Source organism: Dunckerocampus dactyliophorus, chromosome 6, assembly GCF_027744805.1.
Source record: "Dunckerocampus dactyliophorus isolate RoL2022-P2 chromosome 6, RoL_Ddac_1.1, whole genome shotgun sequence".
Lineage (NCBI taxonomy): Eukaryota > Metazoa > Chordata > Actinopteri > Syngnathiformes > Syngnathidae > Dunckerocampus > Dunckerocampus dactyliophorus.
The window spans coordinates 25,972,403-25,999,082 of record NC_072824.1 but is presented as its reverse complement, the minus strand read 5'-3'; the positions used below and the strand labels follow the sequence as shown (position 1 = coordinate 25,999,082).

At 41.7% G+C, this 26,680-nt stretch overlaps 1 protein-coding gene across 7 annotated transcripts in view; it reads left to right on the top strand.

Moving 5' to 3' along the window:
• tenm3 (teneurin transmembrane protein 3) overlaps positions 1–24,260 on the top strand; it is a 247,966-nt gene extending 223,706 nt beyond the window's left edge. For 5 of the 7 annotated variants that reach the window (XM_054779774.1, XM_054779773.1, XM_054779772.1 and 2 more), the window contains 15 exons: positions 1,787–1,891; positions 2,332–2,462; positions 3,220–3,389; positions 4,752–4,878; positions 10,165–10,362; positions 10,613–10,672; positions 12,358–12,702; positions 14,222–14,466; positions 14,550–14,731; positions 15,928–16,130; positions 17,780–17,890; positions 17,989–18,131; positions 18,239–18,363; positions 19,210–19,340; positions 21,221–24,260. In XM_054779774.1, the coding sequence (XP_054635749.1) occupies positions 1,787–1,891; positions 2,332–2,462; positions 3,220–3,389; positions 4,752–4,878; positions 10,165–10,362; positions 10,613–10,672; positions 12,358–12,702; positions 14,222–14,466; positions 14,550–14,731; positions 15,928–16,130; positions 17,780–17,890; positions 17,989–18,131; positions 18,239–18,363; positions 19,210–19,340; positions 21,221–21,976 (3,032 nt within the window). In that variant the 3' untranslated portion in view covers positions 21,977–24,260. The remainder of the gene's footprint in view (positions 1–1,786; positions 1,892–2,331; positions 2,463–3,219; positions 3,390–4,751; positions 4,879–10,164; positions 10,363–10,612; positions 10,673–12,357; positions 12,703–14,221; positions 14,467–14,549; positions 14,732–15,927; positions 16,131–17,779; positions 17,891–17,988; positions 18,132–18,238; positions 18,364–19,209; positions 19,341–21,220) is intronic. The other 2 variants (XM_054779776.1, XM_054779775.1) reach the window with 1 other exon arrangement.
• Positions 24,261–26,680: the final 2,420 nt, after the last annotated feature.

The window sequence follows — 26,680 nt, the reverse complement described above, 5'->3', positions numbered from 1 at the left end:
TATTTATGGTTTCATCTCACGCTGGCTCAGTATGCAGCCAGTCTACAAAGTCCCATGAGCTCTTCTTTGAGCTTGTAAACAATAACAGAATCAACTGCCTTGGTTTCAGAACACAGTATTTAATTCATCCTTGAGTTTCTTCAGGTTAAGAGAGAATTTGAAGATGACATACAGGCATTCCAAAAAAATATGTACAGGCAGTCCTCGTGTTACAATTTTCACAGTTATGTATGTGCACAGATAAATTCTTAGCACTGTACAAAGAGAAAAAGAGAAGTAGTTACATAGATGCGGCGGAAAAATGCGTACGTAACCGCATGTGGCGACGTCACTTTTGTTCTTTTAGTTAACCTTTCCCCTTCATTATGCCTGCCAGGCATGAGGCAGACTCTTCTGATAGCAGTGCATCAAAGAAAAGGAAAGTGAAAAGTGAAGTGGAATTAGACATTGTAAAATGTTCAGTCAGAGAGTAGACAAAAGCCGATCAACATTGGCTGCATGCCCTAACGTTGCTGTCATCACCAAGGATAAAGATGGCATCTTTCAACATGTTAAAGGATCTGCTCCTATGAAATAGACAGTGATAACCAAGCAGCGTAGTGGTCTTATTATTGAGACTTCCTCATGCCTGTCTCACCATTCCTTGCAACGCCCCAACAAGTGTGCCAACCAACCACAGTGATTTGATTCTCGTATTTAATCTTTTTATTATTGTATTTTATACGCCCTTCATGTGTTCTGTGTAAAGTGTGAATGACTTAGGTGTTAATTTAGGTATCATTTAGCTTCACTGACACTCAACTTACATCGCCGTCATAAGAACAAAACTCATACAATTTGTGTTAAAAAACCTATTTATAAAAATTCTAACACCATATTCAAACATCTTTAGGTTTTATAGTGGATTTCACAAATATGTCAGAAATATATGCACCATTTATGACATGACACCTGCCAAATGCACTGTATCACATCCTATGTAACATTCTGCAGCGCCTCGATCATTCTCTGTCAACCAGGGGTGTCCAAATAGCGGCCCTGGGGCTATTTTGGGCCCATTGCTTGTTTTTTATTGACTATCGGCATTGTTTGAAAATGCATTATTAATGAGATATATTATTAGATATTAGTGACATTTTCTTTGTCATCTTTAACACAAAGCTAAGATGTTTTGTTCAGATAGCTTAGCATATATTGACCTACATTGGATTGGTTTTAGCATCTCTAATGTAAAATAAAAATTAAAGTGCCCCTTCAATTTCAGATGCAGCCCTGGATGAAAAAGTTTGGACACCCTGGTCTTAAACATTAAACTTAATTGATGTTACATATCTTGTTAACATTTGAGATCATTTTCCTTTCTTTTAGTAGACAACGAAATGACATCACATATTTTGGGGCACCCTGTATTTGAAATCATAATAGCTCTTCGTATGAAAACCCTAACATTGTCTGATGGCCTCCTGTTCATTCATTTGTTCTTCCTCATTTATACACACACACACACACACACACCGTCTCATGTTAGTGGCCATTAGTCGTGTCAGGTCAAGGGAAAACTAATTAAAAGACAATGTAATACCTGCTCTGTGCTCTATTAGCAGCTTCAAACATGATTCGTTGAACTGTTTTCTCTCCTCCTAGTTCATCCGCATCATAGCACACCTTCATATTTTCAATGCCTTCACTTTTTTCAATTTTAAGAAATGTACAGCTTTTTCTCTGGTAATCATACAGTATGTCATCGCCCGCCCTCTGCCCCCCAAACACCCCCATCCCCTCATAGACCAGCTACGTAACAGCTACCAAGTGGGGAAAGACCACTCTCTTAGAGTCACCTATGCCAATGGGATGGATACACACTATCAGACAGAGCCTCATATTCTGGCAGGTATGTAAACGCTCTACCACACACTAATAATAACTCATTCTCTTACTGTTCATTCCCAATTCTTGATTAGGAAAATCATTGAAGATGTACTATATGTCGTATCAATGACACTTATACAAAATAAAGACACATTAGACGCTATTTGGACATGTTCACTCTGTTGCCTGCTATACAGTATATTAGACAATACACTGACACAGTCACTGTCTGAGGTCAGTAACTCTACACATATTGTACACTAGCTACAACTGTTTCGTTAGAGAACAGCAAGCTCTGCGTGAAGCATTGAATATTGGAGAAGCTCAAAATGTATCGGAAACTTCTTGTGAGTCGTATATTAGTTCTACACCACTGCAAACTAATTCAGTAGTACCTCAGGAATGAGAGAATGTATGAAAAACTGAAAAGTCTAAATAACGTCTGTTTGGGTGGAAATGCAGGTGCCGCCAACCCAACTATAGCACGACGGAACATGACACTTCCAGGAGAGAATGGCCAAAATCTGGTGGAGTGGCGGTTCAGGAAGGAACAGACACGAGGAAAAGTCATTGTATTTGGAAGAAAGCTTAGGGTGAGTAACCTCCCAATGCAGAAAAGGAGAACTCACTCGGCATTGCACCGTATTGTTCAGACTATTTTCTACTAATTTTCTACAAACCTGGGTGAAGGAAAATATGGATTCCCGGCTGATGTTTTAAGTTTCCCCCTTCAGAAAGATATAAAAAAGTCCATCATATTAATGGTAGGTTTGGTAATGGTAGGAGAGAGACACAGTATGAAAAAGTCAACAAAAGTAAGTAACTCCAAGAAATGTCTGACCTCTGTGATTGACAACAAGGCTTACCAGTCACGTTTTGTATTGCATGGCATTGCTGTGTTTTTAAGGGTTTTCAAAACTATTCAATAGCAAAACAAAAAAATAATTTGACTAGTTGTAATGGAAACTTAGTTTTGGTCTTTTAAATGAATATTAAAAGGAGGTTTCTCTTTTTTCTTGATAGAATGAAATGTCTTTTATCGCCAGGTTTGCAAATCCTATGAAAGTGAGCAGATTGTTGAGTTACCGTGGATGATATTCAACACAAGATTTTCAAATTTAGACACCTGAAGATGACCAGATGCATCCACAAGCTGTTTGGTCTTGATTAGTCATTTCTTACAACTGTCTCTTTATGTGTAAAATCTTTGGCAAGTGAGTAAAATTGTTTCTTACTGCTGCATTGTCAACACTCTCCGACCACTTCCTCATACCAACACTGGGCAACAGTCTCCACTTCACCTTGCATCTGCCAAGATCTCACTGCCCTTCTGTGTTTTTTCACTCTTAGGTAAATGGAAGAAACCTTTTGTCTGTAGATTACGACCGTACGCTGCGAACAGAGAAAATCTATGACGATCACAGGAAGTTTCAACTGAAGATCATTTACGACACACAAGGCCATCCGACGCTGTGGGTCCCAAGCAGCAAACTACTTTCTGTTAACCTGACGTACTCCAGGTAAGCATGTTGTCCCCGATCCTCAGTCGGGAGTGTTATGCAATCCAATTAGTTCATTTATGTAATTATGTCAAGGCACACTTTGGAAGACCAACACAATACTTTAAAAAGGCCCTGTCCTGCTCATTTCTGAGGCTTTTTAAATGGTATTGTATCCCAGTAGGGCACCACAGTAAGGTTCTTATGATAAAATATCCCATAAATCTCAACATTTGCATTCTTCTTCCGCTCTTGTCCGAAACGTTCCGATTTGGCAGCCTCCTTCCTCGATCACACCTATTTTGTTGCAATTGGACAGGGACTGAAGGTCGGCTCCAGCCCCCCTAACCCACCCCTGCTAAAAGCAGCGTAGAGACACGCCCCCTCAACTGGTTGCATGCTAATGGTTATCAGCAAACAGGGGGGAGGAGGGTTATCTCACCGTTATCTATTATGTGTTATCCTGACTATCACTGAAAACATGACATGGAATCCAGGAAGTGAACTACATGTACTGTACTAGATGTAGAATGGATGGGGGGTAGGATTAAATAAGCTTTGCTTCTTCCTACTCCTTTTGGACATGTGGAACTGTCAAAGAATGATTCACGAGATGTATTCCATTGTAACCTTCATGTTCAAATAAACTAAACCAAACCAAACCAAACCAAACAGTAAAGAAGAATTGGGTATTGGCTATGATCGGATGACTGTTGGAGAATTTGGTGTCGCTTTGCGCTTTGTTCACGAAACAGCTGTCCGTGAAGTGGCAAGAAGCAGTGATCATGAGGTAGGTCTTTAGCTCCCCAGAAAACAACTGCTGCCTTACTTCGGTTCAGATACACAATTCTTACATCCAAAAAACACTTTCTGGCTGCCATTTTAAAAAAAAAAGTGCCAAACAATACTGAGCTGCTTCCTGTTACCATGAGACACCCGTACATGGGTACATTGCCATACATGGACTTCCTAACGTTGGGACTTGAAGAATTCACAAGATCTTGCGGAAATATTGTGACCTTCTCGAGATTGACACTCCTGATCAAAATTTTAAGACCACCCTTGTTTCTTCAGTTTATCGATCCATTTTAATGCCTGGTACATCTAAAGGTACATTTGCTTGGAAAAATATAGTAGCTATAGCATTGTACTGCCAAAAAACTGACTCTTTTGAGCTATTTTTGTTGTCATTGTTATATTTGTCCAAAAAAAGGTATCTTTAGTTGCATCAGGCATTAAAATGAAAAAGAAACTGAAGAAACAAGGGTGGTCTAATAATTTTTTCCATGGCTGTATACAGTATATACTGTATGTGTGTGTGTGTGTGTGTACTTTTATTTTGTTAGCGCGTGTATTAACTGGTGTGTTCTTGTGTTTGTCCAGTACGGGCCAGGTGACTGGTCTGCAGAGGGGTCCAACCACAGAGAAGTGGGAGTATGACAGTCAGGGAAGAATTATTTCCAGAGTGTTTTCTGATGGAAAGACATGGAGTTACACTTACCTGGATAAGGTAAAGGCAAATTTCAGCTTCATACCTGTATGTACATTTATACATATACTATAGAGTGTATTTTCTTCCACATTCATTGCTATGTCCTTCTCTTTATAATGTGAGAATGTCATAACGGACAGCATCAACGTTATATTCAAATGAAGCTAGACAGCATATGCATAAACACAGTCATACACAGTAATCCTACCAACTCAAGGAGAGGCAGATGCTACACAGGTGGGCTCACACAGAAGAGCCCACATGCTCCTTTCTCTCAGTGAAGTGGATAGACAGAAGTGTCTACAGAGGCATGATAAAAAGAGAGAATACACACACCAAAAAGCACAGTCACTTAAAAGGTTTGTTCTCTGTTCCTTGCACACACAAAGCAAGGTTATCACGGGAAATGTTAGTCAGACAGAGGAAGCAAACTATCTGAAGCATGTCCCCTGTGGAAAGTGTCCTGTCCCACAGTAAGTGAGGGAAAAAAACTGCGTCAAAGTCGCTACTAAGAGACATCTCTCGTCTGGTTGTAGCGTTTTTAGATTCAGCTAAGGAGGCAATGACAGCATTTAAAAAAAAAACAACAAAAAACAAGTCTTTTAATGGTTTCTTACAAAGAGAGTGATTATCCAGAAGCATGAGATACAGAAAAAGTCAGAATACTCTCATGCAACAATGAAACAACAAGGAAAAAACAAAAAGGCACGGTGAAGGACTAAATAGTCTGTCTACAGCAAAAAAAACATAGCCAGCCAAGGGGGTAGCTGGAGTGAAGCAACGAGGCTGGCAGGAAGACAAGGAAAGAGTGAAAAGACCATGCCCAAAAAAACAGGAACCTGCAAAATAAAAGGTATAGGAGTACTAAACCGTGATGGAAGATACTGGAGAGGAAGGAAGAGAGCGTTCGAAGTAGCTTGGAAATATGAAGTAGCTTGGAAGTTAACGAAGAGCAAATATACTGCATTATCCTGTTGCAGCCGCTATGCTTACGAACACCACAAACTGGAACGCGAATGCAGGTGTGCCTTGTCGCATCCTTGTTTCAGTTTCACCAATAAACGAAAGCATACTGTACAGGTGAAACACGTCCACACACAGCAGAACCACTGGGGTGATGATCCCCTTTTTGACACGAAATATGGTTGCACTCAAATTACTCGACTCCGATTGTATATTTGATATACGATTACATGTCCATGTAGTCATTTCTAACAAACAAACGAAACAAAACACATCATTACAAAATGTCGTTATCTTTTTGGAAATTAGGGAAACAGTGGCCTCTTTTTGAAGAGAAAAACAAAATAAAATAAAAATAGTGTAATACATAATAATAATAATAAATAAATAAATAAATAAAAATTAATTTATTTTACCAAAAATACGCAAATTTGGGGGGGCTTGAATGCTTAATTGTGCGCATGCAGCGATCCACTGTACATTGCTCTTTTTAAACAAACTAAATAGTCTGAACTTATTTATCTTATTTACATGACATCACGTCATTTTGATCTCTCCATGGTCGCGAGTATAATTGTTCATCAGCGACCGCATTGCTTGATTTACTTAGTGGAGTCCATGCTTTCTACCATGAAAGTTGTTCAATGTAACCGTAGAGGAGCGATTGCAATACAGTCGGCCATGCCGCGTTTGTGCATGTGTGGCCGTCTTTGTATCGATGCAACATTTATCAGTAGTGGAAACTTGACGACCCCAAACAGAGCCAAGTGCAGTTGTTAAGAAAATTCATTTAAAAAAGAGGAAAACACCGGCCTGCTTTATGCTATAGAACTGGGCGGGTGAGGGCATGGTTAGATGAGTAGCGACCGTGCAAGGAAAAGGGTTTTAAGTTAATGTGGTGTAAGTGTTTTGTTGTCTGAAGTTTAAGGGAGCATCCAGCTACCTCAGGGGGTGGGCCACAGTGCCAGCATGTCCATATATCGTACCTGGATTCCTTTCCACCTTGTTAGATAACCTTCACAGTCACTGCTTAAAAGCTTTCTTTGACACCTTGTCATTCTGGCTGCTCCCTCACTTAGGAGAGGAGACATTTTCATATCAACTTCGGTCATTCAAAATGTTTGGAGTTAAAACATTCAAAAAATATATAGCCTAGTTTTGTAATCCAACATTCTCTAGATTTTCCTCAGTGTTTTAGCCGAGGCAAGTCAAGTCCGAGATCTTGATAAGACCGCATTAAGGCTCATTAAGGCTAAAACCAGGCAGCCATCACACTGCCGGTTCAATTACTTGGCAGGAATGAGCTGCTCAGTAACTGTTCCCTTCTCTGTTCAAGGCTGAGATGCCCTTGAGCAAGCCACCGACTGCTGCCCAAGCAGTGTACCACTGCTGGAATGCCAGCTGTTTTCACTTTGATTGATTTAAAAACTTTAATAGATTTTTATTCAGAATCTTAAAAGACTTGCCTCAGGTGTGAATGGCAGTACTGATTTTGGAACAAGGTTTGGCATTTTAAAAAGAAGGTCACTTATTAAAGTGGAATCATAAAAGTATTTGTTGGCTTTGTATGTGCAGTACCAAATAGGGAATAAATAACACAAATCTGTGTTGGCAAAGGTAATTCCGAAAAAATAGTTGCTATTATCAAGGTTTCCTGAAGATGACAAAGACGGCACCCTGTTTGTCTCATTGAAAGAAGAGAAAACATTGAGTACCTTTACATGCAGTCAAATAATCCTATCATAACCGGAATATAAGGAATAACCCGGTTGCGCACAGCCATGTATACACCAATAACCCTTTTGAAAAACCGGAATATGCTCATATTCTGTTTTTTAAAAACCTGAATATTACCCCAGGTTACTCCGTTTCTAACCCAAATATTGGGTCATGTATACGCCTATCGGGATATCCCGATCGAAAGGAACATTATTTTTCTCTGCGCATGTTCTATTCGAAAGGAATCTTGTGTCTTTGGCAGGAACTACTTGTAAACATGACGACACGCAAAACCCCACACTTTCGGAGCGAGGAGGAAACAAGCCACCTCGTTAAGTGTGGTGAAAGACAGGAACATTGTGTCTTTCATAAATGGTAGAAAGTACCTCGATAGTGCAATTTATCACAAGGTGAGCTAGAAGTTTCGTGACGCAGGGTTTGTAAACGCACCTTCATACAGTAAGTGTCCGTGGGGCTCTGGTGGATGTAGCGTGGACATGGATGGCACAGCTCCAGCTCCATTTCCTATTTCTTCACGTTCTCGCTTCCATTAATGAAGAAAGTGAGACAGAATAGTGTCAAGTACTGGTGGTGGGTCCTTCCGATCTCCTGACTGTGTGGCCAACATGCTAACCAGCCACCGTGCGGTCCTCATTCTGAATTTGGCCTATTATTAGTAGAAAAATGCATATTTAAGCAGATTCTATGTATTTGTTTGCCTAAATGAAGCATTTAAAATCATAAAAATGGCTAAATTAACTAAAATGCAAATGTAAGCCATTCAGAGGGTGCATTCAGTAATGCTATGTAGTGTTTTCCAGTGGTCACTAGGTGTCATGTCTAGAGGGCTCTAATGATGTTAAAAAACATATTTAGAAGGTCATAAACAGTTTTTGTATGATCTAACTACGAAAATAATTGATTTATCAATAAGGAATTCTATTTTTGCAGAAATTCACTAATGTCTGGAACCAATAAACCGCCATAAACGAGGGGTTACTGTCAATGTTCCGCCCCTATTTTTCAGACAAAACAAGTCGTGGAACTATCTCATACAATTAACAATCTGAATCTTGTAGAAAACTCTTAGTTTATAAATTTATTTTCCATTTCTTTGTCTTGTTTACCATTTATTTTGTTAATTATGAATACTTAAATTTCCTTACTTCTTTTCTGTTTTGCAGTAGTCTGTCCTGGCATTATTTTATCCTGGAAATTTAATTGGAATTGATGCCATATATGTTGTATGTGTTTACTTTCGTCTAAATAAAAAAGTTTGTGTCCCTTCGGCAACACAAAATCGGCGTATCCAGTATGTGTGGCCACCAGAATAAAAGCCCAGCAGTAAAACATGTGGGTTACGCCTCACATTCAGTCCACACTTTTCACTCTGAAACCTTGCTTGCTTCTTTGGCTTTGCAGCATGTTTAGAGCCGCCCTTTTGCACGCGAACAACAACAAAAAAAGCTAAAATCTCACCCAGTTTCACCTCTTGTTCTTCTGTTCGCACATACTCCGACAGCCAGTCCACCACTTTTTTAAAAATCTTTTCTTTAGCTTGGTGAGTGAATGTGTCCCTGCCCGTTTGTTTTAATACTTTTAATACTATTATTATTTTTTTTGTGAGAGTGCGTTTATAACCACAAAACGTAATGCGGAATGACGTAAAACGAGGAGGACCACCTGTAACTTCTTGGGATATTGGATTGGTTCTAACCTTTTTTACAAAATGAAAAACATCAAAATGCCGCCTGTATCATTTAAGTGTGCATCCCTTGGGGAAAAAAAATTGGACACCACTGATTTCAAGTATTTAGTACATATGAAACTTGTAGAGGTGAAGATGATTCAACATACATCCATTATTAGCTAAATAGCTGGCAACACAAGCGAGGACACACTGATTTGAAGATCATTGTGTCTTGCCATCAGTCAAGCATTGCTGGGGTAATGTCATGGTCTGGGGCTGCATGAGTGCTGCCGGCACTGAGGGGTTGCGGTTCATTGAATTCCAGCATGTATTGTGACATTCTTAAGCACAGCATAATCCCTTCCCTTTGGAAACCGGGCTGCATTCAAACTGATAGCGAGCCCAAACACACCTCCAAGATGACGGATTAATCAGCCTCAGCTGATTTGGTGCGGCTATAATTAAAAATGAGTAATTAATGATTGTGTTTTGCATTTGTTGGCGGGTATTTACAGTCGAGCATGTACAGGACGCGACACCAAATTGCATTTGCCTGAGCTAAACGGATAATGTCAACGGCTTGCTAATGTCCCCAAGGGTATGAATAAACTCTACTTAAAATGCAAGCACAGACATTGGTGCAGCAACGAATTTTACACAAGGGACAGAGGGCACAGCTTCACCAAATGGCACAAAATATCAAGATAAAGATTGATTAAAAAGGTTAAATAACAGGAGTCCTGCCAGTTGATTGATGTCAGGCTCGCATCCCACAATGCAGACATTTGGGATAGGGCTCTTGACAAGTTGTCATTTTCACAAACAGATCTACTATGTATCCATTGGAAGGATGTGTTGCTTGAAGTTAAGGTAATACCCGTACTTTTTCTATGTATGTGACTTAGTGTTCCTGTCTTCTGCTCTCTCGACAGTCCATGGTCTTACTGCTTCACAGCCAGCACCAGTACATTTTCGATTACGACTCAGGGGACCGCCTGTCAGCCGTCACTATGCCGAGCGTGGCTCGACATACCATGCAAACCATCAGATCCATCGGCTACTACAGAAATATCTACACTCCCCCTGAGAGCAACGCCTCAGTTACTGTGGACTACTCTGAAGATGGACAGGTGTGTGCATCAGTAACACTGATGACAGGCATTACATACGTCATTTGACAGGAGTTCCTGAAAGCAGCTTCCCACCAGAGATCCTTGTGTCTCGAAGTAAAAGCTTCACACTTGTGCCGACTCTCTCTAATTTGCAAGTTTTAGTCTCAGAAATCTCAGTATCTGAGAGCAGCCAATCTCTCAAGGGTAATGGATATTGTCCACATATATGGTGATGATATTAACATTTTACGACTTTTTCTCTCTCCAGCTCCTCAGAGTTGCACATCTTGGGACTGGACGTCGTATATTGTACAATTACCGCAGACAGGTAGGTGCATTTTTTTTCAGGGTTTAACCTCTTAAGAGTAGGAGTGCCAGTTTTCTCAAAAAAGACATATCCAAAATAAGCACGATTTTTTCTCAGGATGATCTTGGTATCACTTTAAAGGCTACTGTAGAATGTGTTTTTACTTGTGCTGTCAAGAGATAAAAAAAGAGAGATTAATTAATTATGATCTGTAATGAATCTGTAATCTAGAACTGGCAAGAACATTCATCATCAGCCTGTCGGTCGCAGGCTTGCTCCTCGAGTTAAAAGCTTTGCTATGGCTCGCTAAATTGCTAACATCTGTGGGTGCTTTGCATTGATATGGTAAGCTCAACTCGAGCTGCTTCAGTGTTGAGGAAAGCCCTAACAAAGAAGGCATATCACTCTACCATTATCAGTGTTGTTTTCGGAGCGTTTTTGAAATGTACATTTCCCATTCAGTGGACCGACAACGCTCACATGGTCCTCCATTTTTACGTCACCTCTCCACTTCTCACCTTGCCTTCCCAACTATAATGGGAGCCTATCATCTTATACTCAACAAGCCCAAACACAATGACAGCCAGTCAGTGTTCACTTCAGAATGTGACTGACCATTGTTTTTCACCCCCAACCACACAAGCACAAGAGGCCCAACACATGAAAATGGATTTTTATAAAAAGGCAACTCACATACAGAAACTGTAAAGTTAGAGATTAAAAATTAGATTAACACGATTAAAAATAAATGTAAGTGATGTAATGTAATTAATTAATCACAATTAATGCTATAATTTGACAACCCCAGTTTACATATTTTACACGCAATATCTATTCTACTGGGTAATTGTAAATAAAAATGCTCATTCAGTGAGTTTTAGCGGTAGGAATGATACATGTACTGTTAAGGCTAAGGCACCCAGAACACCGTTTCCGTGTGGAAATGAGGCTGAAACGATAAAATACTTTGCCGTTTTGAACGTTTGCGTGCAGATAGCCTCTAAGTGTTAGCTTTCAAACAGTGCCACATTGTCACACATTTGTCACATTAGTGTTTGTTTTACACATTTTCATGACATGACCTTCTCTGACTTGTTCTCGCCCATAGTGTCCATTTAATTGCTTGTGGTCGAAACTGTCTTGTCTTTCTTAGGTTGAGCTTTTAGCTGACGTTCTTCCAGTTACTCGGCTGTATAGCAAGTGTCTATTGATACAAGCAGTTGCACAGCAGTTGCCGTAGCAACACAGAAGCATCCCAACTGCCCTTTGCCCCGGGATCCGATGGTTTTAAAAGGTTAAAGGTACACTACATTGGACGAATTGGATTAGGCTAGGTTTAGATTCGATTACATCCAATCCAAGTACAAAGGAACAAGGTAAAATGCAGATTGCATCTATGTTGCATCCATGTTTGACAGTAATTCATCATTTTCAGACGGGTCTGCACATGTGTCTTCTTCAGCAGCAAGATCAATTTAACACAGTACAGAGAAATCTGGACGCACACTAACAATGTCAGATGGTCCCTCGGGTGCTGAGGTCTGATACGCCTTAGTAGAAGCTGCAGCAGTGACTAAACATTGATGTTTGACAGCTTGTATCAACTGCACAGAAGCTGATGGGATGCGAGATGCGGGATGGGAGGCAGGAGCTGGTGTTGTAAACACACTACATCTTTTTTTTTTTTTTTTTATTCCTCTCCTCAGAACAAGCTGGCAGAGATCCTGTATGATTCAACGCGGGTCAGCTTCACATATGATGAGACTGCTGGCGTGCTGAAGACTGTCAACTTGCAGAGTGAAGGCTTCATCTGCTCAATCCGCTACCGGCAAATCGGCCCACTGGTTGACCGGCAGATATTCCGCTTCAGCGAGGACGGGATGGTGAACGCACGTTTTGACTACACCTACGACAACAGTTTCAGAGTCACCAGCATGCAGGCTGTCATCAACGAGACGCCGCTGCCAATCGACCTCTATCAGTTTGATGACATCTCAGGGAAAGTCGAGCAGTTTGGAAAGTTTGGAGTCATCTATTATGATATCAACCAGGTAAGACAACATGGGTTTATTTAAATGAAGTGACACGTGTGTGTACAAAGAGAGGTTGTCTTATTAGATCTGACAAATGCAACAAAACATGTTTAGTTTTTGTGTAAATAACTAATTTTTATTTTTCAAATGAAACATAAAAAACTACAAACTGCGACCAGGTAATTCTCCAATAAACACAATTCTCAAAAGTCAGCAAACATGTTTCACCAGGATGGCCAAGAGACTTTAATGACAAAAGGTGGTTTTCAAGCTCTGGCACATACGAATTCATAGATGACATCTGTAACTTCTTGGTGTCTGCGGGTCTGCTTTTCATAGACGACGTCTTCGGACAACGACTCTTTCCTGCTCGTTTGGTGTGATTTTTTTTCATGGTTTTGCCGTAATTTCCGGTGTATAAGACAGGAGCCCATCATGAGCTGTGAGAAAACTCACGATGAGCTTGTCAACCCATTGGAAATCGCAGGAGGTCATTACTCAGTATAACAGTCCGACTCACGGTGTCATCTTATAAAAAGCGCTAGACTCATCACACAGCAACTTAACACTGAAAAGGTAGAAATATACAAGTACCTATACGAGTTTAAAAAAACAAAACAACTATTTTAACGACTTCCCATCATGCATTTCATCCCAGCAAAGCATTTCATTGGCCATGGCTGTTGGGGCGCTGCAATGATTCATTCAGCTGCCTCTGTCCACCAGAGGGAGCCAGAGGCGCCCAGAGCCCGGAGAGAGGCTCTTCCGGTTTTAAGTTGATAGTTGAAATTAGCATTGTTTGGTCAGTGTCTGACTTTTTAAATCCAAACCAAAGTTAAATAATGGAGTCCTTCCCTCTTTTTGGCACCAACTCCTCTTCGGGTTTTGTTGGTTTAGCCTCCGGGTACTGCAAAGCAGTAGCATTGCTGCCATTACTTTAGCCGAGCGAACCACAGCCCAAATGTTAAACTTCTGATATAAACGATAGAGGATTATATCATACTGTAGACATTTTTATATCGCACTACAATATATTTACCTAAAAATTTGGTTCATTTTTTTATTACGCCTAAGATCCAAAGTAGGAGGTAAGTTTTGATGACGTATTGAGTGCTAATGTGCACATTTGTCTCAAGTTAATTCATGCTAGCACACTGCCTTTTACCACACACGTCAAACAGCGATGTAACAGTGTAATCTCGACATAATAAATAAGATTAATTAGATCGCTATAATGTACAACCCCCCCATCCCCCCCCCACCCCTGGTCCGTGGGTGATTTGTTGGTCAAAAAAGGTTGGGGACCACTGGTGTAAAAGATGTAAAATGTTAACTTTGTTTTTAAGTTAAGTGTCCTACAAGTGTAAAAAAAAAAAAAAATAGTGAAGCAGTGCTAATCGTATAAGAGTCTTAACTTTGTTTTCAAATCACGTTTCAACATTCTTAAGTGTTGTAATGATGTACCCTTACATTACATAGGATTGTTACACAATTTAATTGTCTCAACTTGTTTCTACCCTTTTTTTTTTTTTTTTAGATCATTTCCACAGCAGTTATGACCTACACCAAACACTTTGACCAGCATGGTCGCATTAAGGAGATTCAGTATGAGATCTTTAGGTCTCTGATGTACTGGATCACCATCCAGTACGACACCATGGGCAGAGTCACCAAGCGTGAGATTAAAATAGGACCATTTGCCAACACGACGAAATATGGCTATGAGTATGATGTCGATGGACAGTTGCAGACGGTCTCCCTCAATGAGAAGATGATGTGGAGGTAAGATCGCCATACGAGGATGTTTAAAAATCGCTTTATCCGAGGACCGCAATTGCTAACAACATCATAAACTGGCCTTGCAGGTACAATTACGACCTCAATGGGAACTTACATTTGCTGAATCCTGGAAACAGCGGTCGGTTGACGCCTCTTCGTTACGACCTCAGAGACAGGATCACCCGTTTGGGAGACGTTCAGTACAAACTGGATGAAGATGGTTTTCTGAGACAGCGAGGGGCAGAAATATTTGAATACAACTCCAAAGGTAGGAGCCAGCTGTGTCTTGAAATGAACTTTTCATTCATGAATAACTTATTAACACATCATATCCTGCTGATGCAGTTAATGCATTTGCTGACCATGAAGGTGACTGTGATGACAATATTGACTATATTATAAATATTTGTTTGATCTGACAGTGGGGGGAATTACGTATTTGATCCCTTGCTGATTTTGTAAGTTCACCCGCTTATACAAAACTAGAACAGTCAATCAATTAAAATATTTAATCATGATTAATTGCGCGTTAACTCGTAATTAATCACAATCGCATGTAGAACAAAGTTTTTATCTATGATAAGTGTGCCTTTGAAAGATGATTTTAAAGTTTTGAATACACCTATCAACATGAGACTGGATAATATGTTTGTTTTATGCAAATGTGTGTTTATTAAACAGCACAACACAGAATGGACGTCAATGTGTAAACAACAAACACAACGTACAACAAGTAGACATTAGTAAGGTAAACTGTCCTGTTCTTTTCAAGCAATTCATCTCACGAAATATAACTGTGACTAACGTCACAAATAAAGGTTTGCAAAAGCGCCCAACAACTAAGTGAAATGAAAAGAGGGCGTTAGAAAAATAAATATTGACAACTGACAAAAAATAAAGTGCCGGAGTGCTTTTACACACACTTTATCACACTTTTCTTTTCAACGACGTGGGAGTATGACACAGCGGGTCTTTCATCATGCCAATGTTATTCTGACATCTTGGACAAAAACAGCAATTCAAGCACAAACGCTGAGAAATCGCTCATAAATCCTGATAATAACGCTAATAAATTTCCTTGAGCGATTTCATTGAGTGATGTGTGTGTGCTCGCCCACTTCTGCCTGCTGCCCTCGGCTATGCCTGCCGGTAACTAGCAGCTCGTAACCCAAATTTTAGCTCGCAGTTCAAGGCAAAAAATCAGCGCCTCCCATCTAAAAAAGACTTGTTAGCACGTTACCTTTGACAGCCGTATACAAAACACGTAACAAACATAACCTGCCTGTCTTACATTACCATGACGCCCAGAGTGAGTGGATGCTACATTTTCAACTGTGGGTTTTTGTTAAAAAAAAAAAAATCCTGTCACAAAGTGATGACACCACAGAAAGATGCTGTGTAATTTACACACGACGTCCTTTCTATTTTAACCTAACATTGCTATTTTCCTCTGGAAAACTTCAGGCCTTCTCGTTCGGGTCTACAGTAAGTCCGCCAGCTGGACCATCCAGTACCGTTATGATGGTCTGGGTAGACGAGTGGCAGCTAGGAACAGTCTGGGGCAACATCTGCAGTTCTTCTATGCTGACTTGAACTACCCCACCAGGATCACCCATGTTTACAACCACTCCAGCTCTGAAATCACATCATTTTACTACGACTTGCAGGTAACAACTTTTTTTTTTACTTATCGCACAAGATTGTGGTATAGGTGACTACAGGACCCACTTTAAATTGTTTCTTCTTATTCTTTATTCTTATTATTGTTATTAGTAGTAGTAGTAGTAATAGTTGTAGTATTGCGGCAACTAAATAGCCTTTTTGCATACTCGAAAACCTACCAAAACACGTCTTACGCATTTGCAACAAAAACAAACTGAACCTGTTGAAGTCGGTCCTTTTTTACAATATGTGCTGCAAAAAAGCCAAAGAAAAAGCAATCCTTTGGTGTCTGCTGAACTAATCACTAGTACGTTCCGCTGAGGTCTTCCACATTGTCACGCATGACAATGGTCTGAGCGTCCAAGTTTTCTGCAACTTAAGAAGCATATTTTTAGGTTATGTAGACCAAAATTGACAGATATGTAGATGTTATAATTAGTGTTTGCAAAAAATCCCTTAACACCACTGTTGTAGCAGTTGATATTACTATCATTATTATTATTATTATTATTATTATTATTATTATTATTATTATTAGGTACTGGTCTTCCACTCAAGTACATACTTGTATTTTTTCCATCCTGGTGGAAATTTATTTGCAATCAGGAATCAAACAAGCGGACACAAAGAAATCCTAAAAAGATACAGAGTAAGATGCCATTTCGGTTTGCAGGAGGCCAGCAAAAATACTGGGGTCATCAGCATGTCATCAGTTTTATTACACCTCGTTTTTGACGCGCAACAATTTCTACATTTCTCAAACAATTTAAACCATTCCAACATCTAAAACATGTGTCAAACTCGTGCCCTGGAGGGCCGAGACGCTGCAGGTTTTCTCTCCAACCAGTTTCTTCAGCAGGTGATTTATTTGATGAGCTCCTTCCCTCAAACTGAAGGTGTTGATCATTAAAATCACCTGCTTTAGTGACTGGCTGGAAAGAAAACCTGCAGTGTCTCAGCCCTCCATGGCACGAGTTTGACACCCCTGATCTAAAATGTTCAGCTCATTTAGGACACAATAGCTGTTTCATGACACAATGCAAAAAATCCCACATGATGCGTAATTCCACAATTTCACAAGAAAGTTCCCACTGAAAATGAATAGACACTTTTTCCGCATTCCCAGTCGTTTCAAACCATTCCAACATGAAGACATTCAGCCTAACAATTTTCCACACCCCAAAAATTACCACTTTTTCTAAAATTCCCGCATTTTCGTACGACAAATTCCCTTTGATCTTAGAATTTCTTACCACTTCCAGATTTCGTGACATTTCAAAATCATTACAACATGAAGCCAGCTCAATGAAAACATTCAGGGTGTCTTTTTTCACGTTTTGTAAATTCCCAGTTTTCCCACAATTCGACTCTCTTCTGCGTTTGCACGCAATGTCTACACAAATTGCCTTCTCAGCTTTACAGTAATATATATATTTTTTTTGATGACCATAGTAAAATGACCATACGAAATCTCTACAATAAGCATTTGGTGGAGCAGCCCCACTTTAAAAAATTAGAATATTGTTTAAACTGGTGTTAAATGTAAGAACTTACGCCACACTCACTTATGTTGACGTCTTATCTCATAACTCTCCACCTGTACAGTAAGTTATACATTAACAATGACAGCAATGGTTCTGCGTTTATTGCACAGGGCCATGTTTTTGCAATGGAAATCAGCAGTGGAGAGGAGTTCTACATTGCGTGTGATAACACCGGAACCCCACTGGCTGTCTTCAGCAACAATGGGCTTTTACTTAAACAGGTACATGTGGCACAATGAATGAAAAACCCAAGGGTGTTTGTGTGCCGTATGTTAATTGCAATACCAGAATGACGCAAGGCCTCTCTCAATATGTAAAGGTGCAGTACACAGCATACGGAGAGATTTATTTTGATTCAAACCCAGACTTTGTGCTGGTAATTGGTTTCCACGGAGGACTGTATGATCCTCTGACACGACTGCTGCATTTTGGAGACAGAGACTATGACATCCCCGCTGGAAGGTAGGCTGTCCCTGATTCGCTCTTTCCTAGTCTGAGCATGAGATGTGATTCTGTTTTACATAACAGCTTTGTCAGCGTTTCATCTAACCCCGATGTTTGTCACCAAGGTGGACAACTCCTGACATCAGCACGTGGACAAGGGTTGGTAGAGACCCCCAGCCTTTCAATCTCTACATGTTCCGGGGCAACAACCCCATCAGCAAAATCCATCAAGTCAAAGAATACGTGACAGGTAACACTAAAAACCTGCAGTGCAGTTAACAAGGCAGTTAGGTTGTAGCAATTGGGTTTAGGATTGGCGCGCGGATGCAGAGACAGAGGCAGAATTATCAAAAAAATAAAGTTTGCAATGGCTCGCCGACAAACGTCGTAACAAACAACATTTAAAAAGAATATACAAACATAAAAAGGTCACCATACTCGTACAGCATCTGTTGGTCTCCCTGTCGTGCTACCAGCGTACTTCAGAGCTGCTCTGTATAGTTTACAAATGCCGTGGCTCTTGTCCCATTGCTAGTCTCGAGATACCCGGTGCAGGTCGTTACGATCAGTTAATCTAAGGATTTATGGCCGATTCTTAGCGATCGAGGAGGCTGCTGCCGACGCAGCCGTATCTCTCACTTGCCATATTGGTTATCTTTCACAACTCTGGTGCTGAAGTACACCACTAATTGGAAAGCGGCTGCAGATGCGCCTTGATGCCCTGCCCCAAGCCGGAAGAAAAGGAGTATGGGGAGAAATACAAAACAGAAATACAGACACAAGCCACATAAAAAATAAAAGACAGAACAGGAAAATGGAATGTGACAAAGAGACTGTAAAATGGAGTAAATGATTTATTTGGATATGTCTTGACTGTCAGTATTCTGTAATTGTAACCATGATAGAAACCTTAAGACATGAGTGTAAAATAGGTGTGAGTATGGGTGCTTTTGTCGATACCAGGGGTCAGCAACCTTTAACATCAAAAGAGCCATTTTGCCTTTAGGTTCCAAAGTAATGTACCATGTATCATTTTTATGGTAGGTTTATTTTGACAGAGAGAGTATTTGATTTTTCTTCTGCTCTGTCTCTTGAGACGTTAACATCTGGTTGGTCACATTTGGATTCCATCTGCACAACGCCATCCCAGGGTTCCCTATTCCCAAATTTGACTTGACACAGCCGTCGTTGGAGATGAAAAAAAGTCAGCTGTGGGATGACCTGCCTGTGAGTAACTCTTACACACAACAACTTCACATTTTGTTACAAGAACCTAAGCTCATAGTGATGGTTTACTGTAAATTCCAGTGTATAAGCCGCTAACGTTTTTCTTAAAACTTTCAACCCTGCATCTTATAAAGCGGTGCGGCTAATTTATGGCTAAATTCTAATCCCGTGACATCTCCTGTACTTCAGAACTGTTTAACACTAAACTCATCACACAGCAACGTAACACTCAAATGGTGTACCCGAGAAACATACAAACGAAGTATCAATACGAGTTTAAAATGGGGAAAAAAACCCAACTCTTTTAAAGTTTTCCCATAACGCGTTACGTCCGACCAAGCGCTGCAATGATGTCAGCTGTGGGCTCCTCAGGCTCTATGGTGGACAGAGACAGCATTGCAGCAGCATCCTTCTATTTTCAGTGCTGCAAAGCTTTTAAAAATTTTAAATTCATATTGGTATTGGTTTTTACATTTATTAAGTATACCTTTTGAGTGTTAAGTTGCTGTGTGATGAATTTAGTGTTTGTAAGATGACACCGTGAGTCAATTTCCAATCGGTTGACAAGCTTGTTGTGGGTTTTTTCATCGCTCACGATTGACTCCTGTCAAATAAAGAGCTGCCTGGTCCTCACGGACTTGTGCGCAGCACAATATGACATTTTTTGACATGGACACGAGCGGCTTATACACCGGTGCAGCTTAGGTATATATATACAAATCTATTTTCCTCTAAATCTAGTGGGTGCGGCTTATACACCAGTGCGGCTTATACACCGGAATTAACGGTGCTTGTTTCAGACATGCTTAACAGATGGTAACAGACAACGGCATGGGCAGAGGTATTATAAAAAATACGCATTAATAGTCAATTGAGGCCAAAACAGTACCTTTCAGGAAATGAAGAAACAAGAGAATCGGATGAAGTGTGGGGATAAAGAGAGAGGAAATGGCAAGGAAAGCCAATAAAGACACATCTACAAGTAGTCAAGCCATCATTCTTCTTTGTTTTGGCTTCTGCTTCCACTCAGTCACATTTAGTGTGGCTGTTTGTGGACGCAAAGCCCACCGATGTATGACAATTACAAAAACCAGGGAGACTGCATTGTTACATATTGAAAGTAAGATCAGTTACAAATGAACACACAAATCACACATTTTTATTTATACATTTATATAAAAAATACAAATAAATATTAAATAAATCATACATAAAAATATTTCAGGTTTTTACATTTTCATATAAAAACAACTCGGTTCGGTTCGTACCTCAGTTTTGTTTTGTTTTTCACAGTTCGCTTCGGGTACAGTCAGAGAACAACTTGCAAAACATAAAACTGCTTAGGTTTTGTATAAAAAGCGCTTTAATGGTTGTTCAAATGAAACATAAAAAACGGCAAACTGCTTGCGGGCAGTTCTCCAATGAGTACATTTCTCAAATAAAACTATGATCAAAACAAGTACGGTAAGTAAGTTGTTTTATGAAAGTGCGACAACGAAGTCAAGTGCAACAGGAACAGTTTGAACCGTGTGAATTAATAGTTCATTAAGTTCAGTTAATTCATAGCTCCAGCTTGTAGCCCCCCTTCCCCGTCGCTACTGAACAATGGCGGCACGCTGCCAGTTGAAGGCTTTTAATGAAAATAATTTAGGCGGGACGCATTATACAGCTTAACGGCCGTAGTGTGCCCATGTAGTACTAATCGTGTTGTATGTTACGTTCTTTGGAAGTGTGGCCTCGACCCCCATCCACCACCCAGCCCCATCCCCCCCCACACACCTCCGTTCACCACCCAACCCCGTTTATCCTCCTCACTCATCCACCGCCCTGTCGGTATTTTGTGCGGATGTGCCTGAAATTGTCTTTGTTATGTTCGTCAGTCTATCTCAGGTGTCCAGCAGGAGGTGACTCGCCAGTGTCGGGCCTTCCTGTCCTTCGAGCGGATGCCCAAAATCCAGCTCAGCCGACGCTATTCCGACCACGCTAGACCTTGGCTTTGGTTTGCCACCATCAAGTCGCTCATTGGGAAAGGAGTGATGCTTGCCGTGATTCAAGGCCGCGTGGTGACCAACGCCCTCAACATCGCCAACGAGGACTGCATCAAAGTGGCCGCGGTTTTAAACAACGCCTTTTACCTGGAAGGCCTGCATTTTACAGTGGAAGGACGAGACACGCACTACTTTATCAAGACCAGTCTGCCCGAGAATGATCTCAGCGCACTGCGTCTAACCTCAGGACGTAAATCGCTGGAAAACGGTGTGAATGTCACAGTGTCGCAGTCTACAACGGTGATGAACGGCCGAACACGGCGCTTTGCTGATGTGGAGCTGCAGTACGGCACTCTGGCACTCCATGTGCGTTACGGGACAACGCTGGACGAGGAGAAAGCACGAGTCCTGGAGCATGCGAGACAGAGGGCGTTGGCAAGTGCCTGGACCCGTGAGCAGCAGCGAGTGAGAGACGGCGAGGAGGGCGTCCGGCTGTGGACCGAGGGCGAGAAAAGGCAGCTGCTGAGCGGCGGGAAGGTGGCAGGTTACGACGGATATTACGTCTTGTCCATCGAGCAGTACCCACAGCTAGCTGACAGTGCGAACAACATTCAGTTCTTACGCCAGAGTGAGATAGGGAGGAGGTAACGGCATCAGCAAAGGGACTGTCGGACACGCCGAAAAGACTTCAAAAACTTTTTAACACTAAAAGGATGTTGCTGACTGAACTGCAGTGCGAGTCAAAGGTGTTCACTGAAGAACACATAAAAGGTATTTTTCTCTGAGGATAATCAACAAGGAGTTACAAAGATAAGGAAAACAATCAGGAAAAATCCAGATGTGATTTAAAACAACAGCCAACAAAACCTTCAGTCAGTTGAGCAAAGCCTTTTCTTTCTTTCTTACTTACGTTCTCTCTCCTTCTTACGTTCTTTCTACCAGCCTTTAAACAGCACGCATGCCTGCCCCACCCTCCCCCCCGTCTGTCTGTGGAAGGTGGGGCAAACCTGAATGCTGGATGTCACGCTGCCAAGCTGTGATGCGGTGGGATGTAAAACGAGCATTTCAGCAGGCGCCATTACGACTGGATGAGTCGCCGAGCATTTGTGACAGTTCTCAACAGTCCGAACAGTGAACATGTTGCCCGTATCGTTCAAGCGAGGGTCCGGATGTACGTTTTTTTGACCCCCGTCGGCCATGTCGATAAGGACCTTTTTGTTTTCATGGCTGAAGCCATCGAAGGGAACTGTTGTGGACTCTCTCCAAGAGGGACAAGCACAGAAACGAACAATGATTAGTACGAAGTAATGGATGTTCTGTTTGATTATTTTTGTTTTGTTTTGGGGAAAAAAGTGGATATAAAAATGAAGAAAAAATGTGTTTACATACTATAACAGATACCACTATTACTATTACTACGACCACCACCGGAATGGACTGCAAGCGTAACCTTTTCAACCGTGGGCCAGTTTTCTAGCCAAAGACATATCCGAAAATCCTAAAGAAACATTTTGTGTGCATCTACAAGGTCTACATCAGGGGTCTCAAACTCAACTTGCCTGGGGGCAGTCGAGCCTGGGTATGAGGTATGCCCCCCCCAAAAAGTACAACCTTTCAGTCTTTACTAATAACAGATAAGAACATGAACGGTTCTAAGGAACATAAGCTGGGTGTTAGAAAAACACGAACGCTCTGTGGGCCGTGAGTTTGAGACCCCTGGTCTACAGTACATGAATTATGTGGGTATGAAAGTCAAGGGGAAACTTTAATGGTTATTGTAGATATGAAAATGTACATATCTTTGCTACTGGATAAAAGTAAATGAAGCTTCTTGTTCAGCGAGTTTTAGCGGTAGAGGAACGATACTTGTACCGTTGGGACGGCTAAGTGTTAGCTTTCAAATGGTCACATTTGTGTTTTGTTTTAAGAAAATACTCATGACATATGCTGTTCTCTGCCTGTTTGCTTGTTTTCCATGTTCCCACTGAAATGCTTGTTGTTTGAATTGTCTTTTGTTTGCCTAAAATCAGTTACGTTAAGCTTTTAGCCGACGTTCTTCTAGTTACGTGGATGTTGAGCAATCGCCATGGCAACACAGACACGATCCGGCACCCCCTAGTACTTGCTGCGGTCCTGCGCTTTTGAAAGGTTGATCAAACAAAACCAGTCATTTTTCAATTGTGTTTTGTTTCTTTGTTAGTGATACACGGTATATTATCCGTTTGGTTAGTTCATGTAAACTCCTCATTGTCCCCGTGCATCAACAGCTCCATGTAAGAACGTAGCATTGTGCCACGGCTGCTCATGGTTCTCTGTGGATGGACTCTTTTGTGGGCCCACTTGGCTCAGCGGTCCGGCACTGAACCCTCTCGTAAGTCCAGAAATAGTACAATTCTGCAAAATGTGACTCAGTCCCATAATGCATAGAATGCGTGCTTTTATCGGTCAAAGTAGGTAGGATTGCTTGCAATAGAAACATGTCGTCTTGGCTTTTCTAGGGGGGAGGGGGATCGCTGTGAGTAGTAACCGATCGTTGCTTCTCTCTACATTTTTGCTCGTTTCTCTTTAAGAGGCCAGTGTATCGCCATCAGTGACTTTGGTGAGTAACAATAAATCAAGAATCGTGTGGATGTTTTGCCATTGACTGTGGCTCTCTGTACTCTTCGAGGTTATTTCATGTGTGGGTTTGTTTCCAAGGGTAGGAATGCCATCGGAATTATTTTTAAAGAAACTTATCAGAGCGTGTTACTGTAACATCATATGCCACTATTTTTTTTTTCAGAAGCAAGATAAATTGATGGTGTGTTTATGGGTTTATCGTCTTTATTTCAAAGGTTGACAAATTCCACTCTTATCTGTACAACAATACTAGACTACTAGTGTTTCTACAGTTAAACAATAAAATCCTTGAAACGTCTCCTGTCTCGTTTTAGGTTTTATTACTGATGGTCATACTGCATAAAAAAATGCTACAACCACACGTCCTGGTTATTTATTCTGCTCTTGTTACGACAGTATGATCAATATCAAGATTTACCTCGATTGACATGTCGGTCCATCCATTTTCTTCCACTCATTCCGGGCAGGATCACTGTGGCAGCATCTCAGTAGGGAAGCCTAGACTTCTCAATCTCCGGCCACCTCCTCCAGTTCCACTTGGGGAGACCACTGAGGCGTTCCCAGGCCAGCTGAGAGACATAATTCCCTCCAGCGTGTCCTAGATTTACTCTGGGATCTCCTTGCGGCTGAGCAAAGCTTCACCACGACAGTACAGTACAGCAACCACATAACTGCAGGCGCTGCACCAACCTGTCTGAAGTGCAGCGGCGACGTGAGTCTCTGCTTGACCCCGACCAGGGGCATGACAGTGGGGTCAGGAGCTCCGGTTTCAACCTGCTGCACTACGGGCGGATGTTCGGCGACTTCAGCACTCAACTGAAAGTACGGGAGGAAGCCAGCGTGTGTGTAATAGACATGCCTGGCTCTAACTGTGCCGAGTACGGACCGCCATAGCGGCGCGAGTGGGTGGAAGGTGGGTCAAGGTGAACAAACATGGCAGCACCCATCAGTACACATGCGAAGCCTATAAAGCTCAGTTTGAGCTGGTGGCTGATGCAGCAGGCGGTACTGAGAGGGTGAAGGCGATGGTTGGCATCATCACTGACAGATGACGCTACAGCCCGCTTGCTGAGAGACTTGATTACTGCACGCCGGTTGGCACTGCACAGGCGCTTTGGGTAGTTCAATGTGAAAAAACACTACACACCGTGATCGACAGCCAGGTGAGCCGCACCGCTCCCACACAGTCACAATCAGGAGATCGGGAAGACCTGGGTTCAAATCTCCATTGGGCATTTCTGTGTGGAGTTTTGCATGTTCTCACCGTGCGTGCGTGGGTTTTCTCCCACATTCCAAAAATGGTTAGGTTAATTGCCGACTCTAAATTGTCCATAGCTATGAAGGTGAGTGTGAATGGTTGTTTGTCGACATGTGCCCTGGGTGTGCCCCGCCTGTCGCCCAAAGTCAGCTGGGATAGGCTCCAGCATACCCTCACGACCCTAATGAGGAGAAGCGGTACAGAAAATGGATGGAAGACCCTCAAGAAGAGAGCAGAGAAATAAGCTGAGGCTTTCTTACAGCAGTAGCCCAAACACTGACTGGTCAATTCGGTTACGTCACCCAGGATTCTCATTCATTTAGGCTTTGATTCACATTAGACACTCCTGCTGCACCCAGGACAGTCGCAGCCTGGGGCAGCTTGAGAACGCCCCACACATGCTCAACAGGGTTTAGGTCTGGAGAGATGCTTTACTTCTTTAGCGGGGCAGTGGTGGTCTTGGAAGTGTGTTTGGGGTTCTTTTCATGTTGGAATACTGCCATGTGGCCCGGTTTCCCAAGGGAGGCGTTCATGCTATGCTTCAGTATGTCAAAATACATGTTGGCATCATATAAACAATAAACAGTAGCTCCCCATTGCCGGCAGCACTCATGCGGCCCCAGACCATGACACTCGGAACACCACGCTTGACTGTAGGCGAGGCACATCTTTCTTTGTACTGCCGCACACGCTTGGCATTATCTGAACCACATAAGTCCATGTTGGGCTCGTCCAACCACAGGACATGTCTCCAGTAACCCATGTCCTTCGTCTGACTGTTTTCAGCACATGTTTAGAAGAGGCCTCCTTCTTGGACGGCCACCATGCAGACCTATTTAATGTAGAGTGCAGCCTTCTTTCAGGCTAGAACATCTTTACATAGAGCAACAATTCTATTTTTCCACATCCCGAGAGTTCTTTGCATGCAGTGCCATGTTGAACTTCCGACGATAACATCTGCTACCCGTTCACACCAGAGACCTTGTAACACATTGGATTCAGGTCAGGACTTTGACGAGGCCACTCCAAAGTCTTCATTTTCTTTTTCTTCAACCATCCAGAGGTGGACCTGCTTGTGTGTTTTGGATCATAGTCCTGCTGCAGAACCCAAGTTGGTTTCAGCTTGAGGTCACGAATCCTTCAGGATTTTGGGGTGTTTATGGTTCCATTTATCACAGCAAGTCTTCCAGGTATTGTGTGTGTGTGTAATATACTGTATGTAAGGAAGTATCTGTGAACCCATTGTTTGTATTTACCAACATGTATGCATTAAGTGTACCAATATTTGATGTGTACCTAATAGTTTGGCTTCATCGAATAGCTGAGCTCCATGTGTGCCTCACGATGTGGGATAAGATGGCTGACCTTGAGTGGTGTAGACACGCGGTGTTAAATGACACTATTAGAAAAGCGCCATCGAGTCTATTGTGCCAGCGAGGAGGACCTGCCATGTGACCGAAGAGGATGACTCCAAT